The sequence below is a fragment of the Trichechus manatus genome, unplaced genomic scaffold (assembly GCF_000243295.1).
Source record: "Trichechus manatus latirostris isolate Lorelei unplaced genomic scaffold, TriManLat1.0 scaffold00011, whole genome shotgun sequence".
NCBI classification, from domain to species: Eukaryota; Metazoa; Chordata; class Mammalia; order Sirenia; family Trichechidae; genus Trichechus; species Trichechus manatus.
In genome coordinates this window covers 28,487,658-28,497,453 of record NW_004443947.1, presented here as the reverse complement: position 1 = coordinate 28,497,453, position 9,796 = coordinate 28,487,658, and the positions used below count along the sequence as shown (strand labels likewise).

Sequence of the window (9,796 nt, the reverse complement as noted above, 5' to 3'; positions counted from 1 at the left end):
GGTCCCGTCTCTTTCGTTTACCAGTCTGTCCCTTTCATGACAGTACTTCTAAACCCCGTAGGTCCCCCCTTCATATGTCCCTACCCCCATGTCTCTCCCTCGGCGCCCTCGCCCCGTCTGTACTTATGTCGGCCCCAGAATGTTGTCCCTCGATTCCCGGAGAATGGCTCTTCATCTAGCCAGGCTCCAGCTGACCATCCCTCCCCAAGGCCAGAGAGTCTGCGGCCCGCTCCTCCTCCCTCGCCCGGCAACTCTTCCCTCTTCCACTTTCTCTACTTTGAACCCATCCCAGCAGAGTCCAGGAAGTAGCCAGGCTCTGGGAACTGGCGGCGGTGGCGCCCAATGGGACGCGCTAGCGGCGGCAGCGGCCCTGCCCAGAGAGCGAGCGAGGCCAATGGGCTTGCGGAGGCGGGACTTCCGCTGTCCCGCGGAGGGCGGGGGGTGGCGGGGGGAGTGAACTGTTGTGGTGCGGTGCGTTGGGCGGGCGGCGGCCGGTTGACCAGGGGCTGCTGCGGGACTCGGGGAGCAGCCGAGCGGCTGCAGGGGTGGGGCGGGCCGGACGCGCCGCGGGGCCCTGGCGCCGCGGGTTCGAGGCCGGGCCCCGGGCGGGGAGGCCGCGCTACCCCGGGAGAGCTGCCCAGCGGCGAGTTTGCCCGGCAGCCGAAAGAAGGCGGGAGCCGGCGGGGGCCCTCGAAACCCCCTGGCAACCTGTGCTCGGAGTCCCCGGGGAGCAGCTGCTTCCTGGGGCACCCTCTCGGACGTCCCTGTCGGAGGGTGACGGTTCTGGGCCCCCGGCGGGAGACGCCTCTGGGTGACCCCCGGCGGGGCCCTGCGAGCCGCGGGAGGCGGCCCCGGTGCCTCGAGCGGGGAGACAGGGGGTTTCCGGAGAAGCTGGGCAGGGGGCTGAAGGAGCCGGAGCGCAGCGGAGCGGAGCCTGGCCTCCCGGGCGCAGGGCAGGGCAGCGCCTCTTCTGGAGACTGACTCTGGGACCCTCGGGTGCGGGGGCCTCAGCGACCTGCCCCGCGGGGAGCGCGGCCGCGGAGTGGCCTACCGGGGACCCTTCCCCAGCGGGGCCGGCCTGGGGCGGGGAGATGAACGGCTTCAGCACCGAGGAGGATAGCCGCGAAGGGCCCCCAGCCGCCCCCGCCGCCGCCCCGGGCTACGGCCAGAGCTGCTGCCTCATCGAGGACGGCGAGCGCTGCGTCCGGCCCGCGGGCAACGCCTCCTTCAGCAAGAGGGTCCAGAAGAGCATCTCGCAGAAGAAACTCAAGCTGGACATCGACAAGAGCGTGAGTCTGCCCCTCCCCGTCAGGGTCCCCGCGCCCGGCCGCTCCGGCCACTGCCCGGGCTGCAGTCCCGACTCCCGGGCCCTCCCCGCTCCCGGCCTCGCCGCCCTTTATCTGCAAAGCCGAGGAGTTGGACTTGGAATTTCAAAGGCCGCTTCAGTGCTGACATGCCGTGACTGTGATTGTGCCCAAATCCGGGGTTGGACTCTTTCTGCCTGGGAAGGTTACGCACCAGTTTTTGTCTTGTTTTATTGGTTTAGATACTAGAGCCGTGAGAGGTGACTTAATCTTGTTGTCCCACAAAGGAGCAGGTATTGGGGAGGGGGTGATGAAGGGACCCGTCTCTTCTCCAGCTTACCCCCCACCGTCTGGGAACCTCGTTATTCCTTCAGAAAAGGAAAGGTGACAGTTACTACCCTGACTGCCGCGGTCTCAGTCTGTGTGGTGGGTCACCGAGCTCGCTGCTTCGCAGGCAGCTGTGGGGAAATGGATTTTTCAAGGATGTGGCAGAAAATAGCCAAGGCCAAGTTTTAGGAGTCCGTGTAACTGGAAGGAAAAAAAAAAAATCAGTTTCCTTAGGGGTTGCCGCTTTAGAAGTGCGTTTGTTTTTGTTTTGTTTTTTGTTTCGTGGGGGTGAGGGTGGAGGGGTGAAAGGTTGGTTTAAATTGGAATAGATTGCCTTGTGTTTTGTGCCTAACTGTGTGATTTTACCATTTCTAGTTAACAATTCTAAAGATGTGCCTATTGTCAACCAGTTAAGAACTTTTTAGTTTGACATCTGTTGCCGCAAGCCTTAAGTGGCTTCTTCATGATTAGGAATTGGAAATGAGTTAAGGGGGTATTTAATATTCAGGTTGACTGGCTTAGAGCTTAGATGGTTAACATCCATTCGCTTTTAGAATCAATATTTCTCCACAGTTGGGGAAAATCAGAGAGTCATCCATTGCTTTTTAAACTGTAAGGGAGACCATTTGTCACTTCTGATTTTGTAGTTGAGACTCTGAGGCCCAGAGATAGGAAGGGGCATTGCTCAAAGTCACACAGGACCTTAAAGGCTGATAAATTTCTTAAACCCATTGTCTAAGTTACTTTCAAGTCCCATGCATAAGCCTTGATTAAGTCTTTAATAAAGAAAACCTCTTCCCTGCCCTTTCCTCCAAGCTCCCCCACTCCCAGCTTTCGTTCTTTGTTATTGTTTTATTTTAACAATTATAATATATTTGCAGCTCTTGAATGGAAAGGTGCTATTTTAAAATCATTGGGAGTGAGCTAGTGGCTTTTTTTTTTAAACTACAAATCTCTATGAATGAATGAATAGAATTCATCAGAGAGGAAACAACTGTCTAGACACCAAGGTGGTCCATAATTGGCAGCAAGGTGTCGAAGTAAAATGCTTCGTCCTAGAACAGCGATGAATTCATCCACCATCCACTTGGAATGTGCCTTCTTCTGTGCAGGTTGTTGGGAGCCTTTACTTGAGCACGTTATAACAATAATATTTTCCAGTCCTTAAAAAAAAGACGTTTTTAGTCCTTTTAAACATTTGAATGCTCTTAGATCTGAATGATTTTGCTGTTGCGACTGGGGCTCCATTTACCCAGTGACCAGTGGAAAGCCTGCATAGAGCTATGTTGATAATTTCACACGCACTGCCTGGAAGAGAGGCAGCTGCACTTAGCTCTAGCGTTCCCCAAAGGTAATGCTTCTGAAAGTGTAGGTTTTCGAGGTGGAATCACTCACAGTTTGTTTCAAGGTGGTGTTGTGTAGTCATTATTTCTGAAAGGGATTCTATTTCATTCTCACAGGCTTGAGCAGGAATTCAATTTTAAGTAACTGCTGTGTTACAAGAATTTTTAGCTGTTGCGGAAATTGAGAGGAGGAAAAAATACCAGAGCCTTTGCTGCCTCCCCTCCAGAAGGCCACTGATCTCTGGAATTTCTCAAAATCAGTATGTTGGTTTGGTTATGGAGAAATAATGCTTGTTTATATTAGAAAAGAGTCTAGCAGAGAAACTTTTAAAATAACAGTACCAAAAATCTGACTCAAGTGATTTGACTTATTATATGTAGACATTGGCCGTGTTTTGTGCTTTATTAGAAGATAGAACATGCTTTCAAACATGTCTCCAATTGACATTTCTTTCTTTCTTTTTTCTTGGAGAAAAGTGGAAGTTGAGAATAGTATAAAGCAAAATGTTGGGGTCGGAAAGGACATATGCCAGGGGTCAGAAGGCCTGGGTGACCTTGGCCAAGCCATTTCTCTACTCTGGGTGGCTCAGTGTACCCCTCTAGACAATGAGATTGGGACAGGTGATTCCTAAGTTCTCCAGCTAGGATTCTACTGTTCTGGTGTGCTGACCTGACATCTCCCAGGCAAAGCTTTAGGAGATCACCTGTCTTGCCCTCCTGCCAAGTTTGTTACTCTGTGAACTTGAGGAGCAGTTAGTCTCTCAGAGCGTACGTGTGGGCTAGCTAAAAAGGGCAGGCTTCCCCTCAGGGATGTACAGTGTGCCATGGGTGTGCTTTCTTCCCTGAAAAAAACATGCCTGGTAATATCTACATCAGCTGGGTGGGATTCTTTGAGACAGTAGCATGTGCTGTATCTGACAGCCCTTTGATAGAGTTGAATCTGGCAAAGATATGCCCATTTGTAACCAAATCTGAATGGTGGCTTTTACTGGCTTACACTGCATCTAGATGCAGGGGACTGCCTATGTTGATGCAACAAGCATTTATTAAGCACCTGCTGTCTGCAAGACACCATCACAGTATAACCTTAAAACTACTCCTGACTCATTAACCCAACCACATGAAAGTGGTTATTCATCTGAATAAATAGTTTTCAATATTTTCTCCATGAAAAGCCTTGAATTAATTGATGCTGATTTCCTGTCAGCTTACTTCTGTCTTTAAGAATTTAAGGAATAAACTCAAATTTAGAAGTCTCTCCAGAACATTTGTGCAACATCTGTTTCAGTGTCAATAATCCCACATCATTTACACAGGCATTCTGTTTCTGTAAGGTTTTTGTATTGTTTCCTCAGCCAAGCCCGGTACTTATGTTCTTAAATAAAAGCATATTTCTCACATCTTAGCTGCGGTTGCCCCCTTCACTTGCTATTATGCCCCCCGCCTATATTGGAAAGTCAGCAGGAGTATCCAGTTCCTTTTATGTGGTTCCACCTTGTGAGAATTTCTGCATCTCTTTCCATTTCTCTCTGTGGATCAGATGTAAAGTTATGCAAGAATTATAAATTGATACACAGAAATAAAGTTTTTTAGACCGTTATTATCCTACAATAGTAACTGTTGGCCAATGTAAAAATAGCATGTCCCATATACCATTACCACCATCCTTCTTTTCTGCTTTCCTCCTCAGGGTGATGCATTCCAGCCCACTATAAGTTTATCATTCTTACAGGTCTTCTGAAAATGTCACATCACTCCCTACATCAAAAGCCTTGGGGGACTCTACCTTGTCTGAAGGAAATTCCAAGCTGCTCTCACCCCCTCCCCACCTCTGAATCTCTCATCACTCTCCGACATGGGCAGTCACTCCCACCCAATTAACACTGTCAACCCTGGGCCTCCTCACTCACCCCTTCTGTCATCCTCATTTGATGCTCCAAATCTTGGCTCTCCTTCCCATCTGGAATGCTACCTGTCTACCTGATAGATCCTCCCTTCTCATCAGGGACCTGCACTCTGACCGTCCCAGCTGCAGGGATCTCTCCCTTTGCTGAATCTGTACCATTTTTTGCCCTCCCCGTTCAGTGGTATAATACACCACCCAGTGTGGTGTTAGCTTTCTCTCTGTGTGTTTCTTGTGCAGCAACTCAGCAATAAGCTTCTTGAAATCATGGCCTGCATCTTGTTCTTCTTTCCACCTTTCCAATGCTTTGCAAAGGAGAGGAGCCCATAATTCGACAGATGTCTCTTGTTTTTTCCATGGAATCGACGACTCTGACTTTGCTTTGCTTCCCATCAGGTAAGGCACCTATATATCTGCGATTTCCACAAAAATTTCATCCAGAGTGTACGAAATAAAAGGAAGAGGAAGACAAGTGACGATGGTGGAGATTCTCCTGAGCATGACACTGATATTCCTGAGGTAAAGGTTGAAATAACCAGCCTGGGAAGCTGAAGGAATGGATTCCAATCTGATCCTTACCTCTGGCCTGGTCTGATTTTTTGTGCTAAGAAGTAATTTTAGTCCCCTTTGCTTTGCTGTAGTTTATTTGAAGTGTGAATCAGAGTAATACTGAATCTGAGAGTTGAAAGCTTAGAAATCAACTGGTCTAACTGCCCCCATCATTTTACAGACAGACATTGAGACCTGAGGTCACGCATATAGTCTGGATGCTCTGTCCATTGCCCCTTCCAGTAGGCCACACTGCCTTGCTTCAAGAAGCCCCTGACAGATGCTTAAGTACAACCACAATATCAAATTTTTTAAAACTTTGTTTTTGCCTTTAAAGTTGGAGACTGTTTTCTGGTCTGTAAAATGAGGGTGTAAGTTCTGGGTTCGTATCAGCTCTGATTTTCTGTCACTCTCTGACTCTGTGATTCTTGGTCTAGGCTTGTTCTTATAGATCCATTCCATAGTCAGTTATAGTTTCTTAGGGTTTTTTAGCTTTGGCACTACTGACACTAGGGCCAGATAAGTCTTTATTGTGGGGGGCTGTCCTGTGTGTTGTAGGATGTTCAGCAACAGCACTGGCTAGTGAATACTAGATGCCAGTTGTACCACCTGCTGAGTCATGACAATTAAAAAAAAAAGTCTGCAGACATTGGCACATGTCCCCTGAGGGGCAAAAATCATCCCCTGTTGAGAACCACTGCTCTAGACGGTGATACCAAGGCTTCTCAAACCAAAAGGCTGCCTTTCCTTCAAGGTGCCAGTGTCTATTAAGCAAGGCTCCAGGAAGGAATATTAGATTTTCTGTCTATCTAAATTGTTTTCACTTAAGACTCAGCAAAAGAAGAACCGTTTGTAGAGTACGTTGAATATTTAATGCATGAATATTTCATAAGGCAACTGCCTGTTAGCACTCAGAGTGAAAATGACTGTGTAGGGATAGAAAGAGTAGGGAGACCTTTGTCTGCAGATGTGGAGGAAACCTTTGAAAACACAGCCCTTTTTCTCTGCCCCTCCTCATGTCCCCTTTTCCAGCATTGGTTTACAGTATCTTTCTATTGCCTTTAGCATTATTATTATTATATAAAGAAATGGATGTATTCAATTTTTAAATGCTTTTCACACACATAAAAACAGTTTTGAGGAATGTTTTGAAAAGAGTGAAAGACTTTGGTCCCTCCTATTGATCGTTCATTTTGTTTTTAAGTGCTGTCCACCTGCTTGAAGCAAGAACATCTCTTTTAGAGGCAGGTAAAGGCAGCCCAACTTTCTGGGCCTTCAATATTTCATGACTGCAGCTTTCCTCTCTTCCTGTGTTAGAACAAAAGGGGTCCCCTTCCCTCTGTTATCCAGTCATCTGTGGAGACCCTGACCGTAACCTGCTGATTTGTGCATTCACTACAGTAGCTTTTGAGCTTTCTCTGGAGGACTGTTAAGAATTCAAGTGCCTGAAGGATGAGCCTAGAAAAGAATTATTTTGAGAATAATAGTTCTTCCAGCTGCCATCCTTCATGCTCATCTCTCCAGTCTGCTACCAAGTACTGGCATATCTTCCTTCAGGATGTCTCTCTGGTTTTGCCTTTCCTCTTCATCCTTGATGCACCCCTGCCCCCATCACCACCCCACCAAAGCTCAACTTCATCATCTCATTTCTGGACCATTGCTACAGCATCTCCATCCACCCCCCCATCAGTCTTCCCTACAAACCCCCACCAGATCCATCTTCCTGAAACATCACCCTCCATCGCCTCTGATGACTCCTTCTGCTTTTCAAGACATACTGCCAGTCTCACCTTTTCAGCCCAACCAAATTGCCTGTGACCCCCTAGCTTGTCTGTTCATCTCCTGACTTTCAGCAATCATGATTTCCCTCATTCCCTTCTGTCCTCATGCCTTCTAAACCCTGCCTCTCTTCTAAACCCTGCTCTCTCTTACCTCTTCCAGTTGCCTTCTGGGACCACCCACCCCACCAGAATTCTTTTTTACTGTTAGTTTTGTCTCCCCAGGGAGATACTAGTCCTCACAGGACCGTTTCTAAGACTTTTTTGGTAGTCCTCCCGCTCCCACCCCCTCCTAGTGTAGTGCTAGGCACACAGTGGGCTGTCGATGAGTCCTGGCTGGCTGGGTGATGGATAATGTGTTTCTCTTCTCTCTAGGTTGATCTATTCCAGCTGCAGGTGAACACTCTACGACGTTATAAACGACACTACAAATTGCAGACCAGACCAGGCTTCAATAAGGCCCAGCTAGCAGAAGTAGGTGAACAAAATTGCCGTCTAAAAAGAGAGTGAGCACTGTGCTGCTGATGGTGGACTTTGATTCTCCCCTATTGCCGTGTGTGTATGTTAGTCCTAATCCCCTCTGTACCTCTGGAACAACTCCGTGTTCCCTCTGTTGATAATTTAGAATCCCATAGCTTTTAGACTTGGAAGGGCACATTTCTAGAAGAGAAACCATGGCACAGAGAGAAGAAATGACTTGCTTAAAATCACACAGCAAGTTGGTGACAGAGTCAGGCCTAGAATATCAGGATTCCAAGTCCTGAGTTTTCTTTTGCTTAAACCTTGTTTTGCGTAATTCCTTATAGATGTGTCCTTTGTATACATCAGATGTGTCAGGTTAATCATCTCAAAACTTTTGCTAACATCCTGCGGGACTATTTTTCTTTCTTTGATTTTTTCCTTGATGTCTTTTATGCAGATGTTGGTAATGGAAGTATACTTGTTATAATGAATGGAGTCCAAGAAAGCTTTCTCCTACCCTGAGTCCTTAACATGGTTCAGAGGTGGGGAAAAAAACATGTTCCACTGTCCATTTTTTTAATATCTTGACAGCCAGGCTTAATATTTCTGCACTGTTGGCATGTTTGTGGACACACTGTCATCCCTTTTTTATTCATGTGTTTTTCTGCATATTGTAGAAAATTTGAAAAACAGAGAAAAGAAAAATGCAATCGTACTACCCAGATGGGAGATAACCACTCTATTTCAGGTTTTCTCTCTCTTTCTCTTAGTCTGTCCCAGCCACCTCGAGCCATTCATTCAAAGATTTCCCTAAAGGCTCATAGCTGGGATTGTTTTGGTCTTTCCAATGAGCGTTCTCACTGATCCATCATTTTTCTTAAACCTCTCCTTCACCAATGGTTAGATGAAACATAGGCGCACACAAGCCTTTTCTACTTTAAGATAGCATTGCCATTTGCCAAGGTTCACCCCTGGTGGAAGGGATAGAATCAGGTGAGGCAAGAGGAGACTCGTAAAAAAAATTTTAAGTGCAGGAATATGTAGTAAATGATGAGTTTGCTTTCAAATCTGATATATCTCACAAGAGGCAGTTGTGTACTATTTAGAGGAGTTCCTGGACTCAAACACTTTTGTCTGTTCAGTTGGCTGTTCATTTGACACAACTGAAAAAGATAAGTTTCTGCCCAGTTCCAGGGCCTGAGAGGGTATGATGGCAGCTTGCCAACCAGAGCAGTTCCCATCTTTCCCTCCGTGGGGGTGAGCATGAAATCATGCCATGTGGACAGCTGGCGCTCATGGAAATAGAACTGCACTTTGGGAGTGTTGTGGGTTAAATTGCCTCTTTTGGAAGCCTGGAAACCACACCACCTAAACCCCTGGGAGAGAAGGGCATTCTGGGCTCTTGGCAGTACTTCCTGCTCATTTGCTGGGATTTCGCTGTAGTTGGGAAGCACCATTAGCACAGTTTGTAGCCCTGATTTGTACATGGTTGACAGCACTCTTGTTTTTCTCCCCCATGTAGACTGTCAGCCGACACTTCAGGAACATACCTGTGAATGAAAAGGAGACCCTCGCCTACTTCATCTACATGGTGAAGAGTAACAAGAGTAGACTGGATCAGAAATCAGAGGGTGGCAAACAGCTTGAGTGAGGGTGAAGCACATCCTAAAGGCATGAAGTATAATGCTTAATGCACAGGTGATGTCAGCTACCATTAAGCCCATGAAGACTGTTAAATTTTATTGTAAATAAAAAAGTTTGATGAATACTGTAAATCTTTTTGGTCAGGAGGATTATATTCTCATGATTCAGCATGTATATAGAAAGAATTTCTTTAAAAAAACTGAATCATAAAAAGATTGAAAGAATAACTATGTATTGCAGCATTTAACAAAGCATTAAGTCAATTCTACTGGAAATGTGGGATAAAAAATATTTTGCTTGTCACCTTGTAATACCAGGCTGCCACATGTGAGACTTAGCCCTGGAATAGCAGTGAGGTACAATTGAAGGCAGAGGTGCGTGAGCAGACCCAAATCTTGACTTGCACGCTGCCCACTGGGGATGCAGATGTTCCCCTTTGTTGCAGGCTTTGTAGTTTATCAGCGAATCAGTTTGACACTGGTCCCC

The 9,796-nt window shown here is 46.9% G+C and overlaps 1 protein-coding gene across 1 annotated transcript; it reads left to right on the top strand.

Annotated features, from left to right (window-relative positions):
- Positions 1-413: 413 nt before the first annotated feature.
- SAP30L (SAP30 like) lies at positions 414-9,428 on the top strand. Its single transcript, XM_004371274.2, has 4 exons — positions 414-1,289; positions 5,274-5,396; positions 7,580-7,678; positions 9,189-9,428. Exons 1-4 carry the CDS (start codon positions 1,092-1,094, stop codon positions 9,315-9,317), a joined length of 549 nt encoding a protein of 182 aa, XP_004371331.1. The 5' UTR covers positions 414-1,091; the 3' UTR covers positions 9,318-9,428.
- Positions 9,429-9,796: the final 368 nt, after the last annotated feature.

Coding starts and splice junctions, on each gene's coding strand:
- SAP30L (XM_004371274.2), top strand. CDS start 1,092: ATGAACGGCTTCAGCACCGAGGAGGATAGCCGCGAAGGGCCCCCAGCC. Junction 5,397..7,579: donor ATGACACTGATATTCCTGAG/GTAAAGGTTGAA, acceptor TCTTCTCTCTAG/GTTGATCTATTCCAGCTGCA. Junction 7,679..9,188: donor ATAAGGCCCAGCTAGCAGAA/GTAGGTGAACAA, acceptor TCCCCCATGTAG/ACTGTCAGCCGACACTTCAG.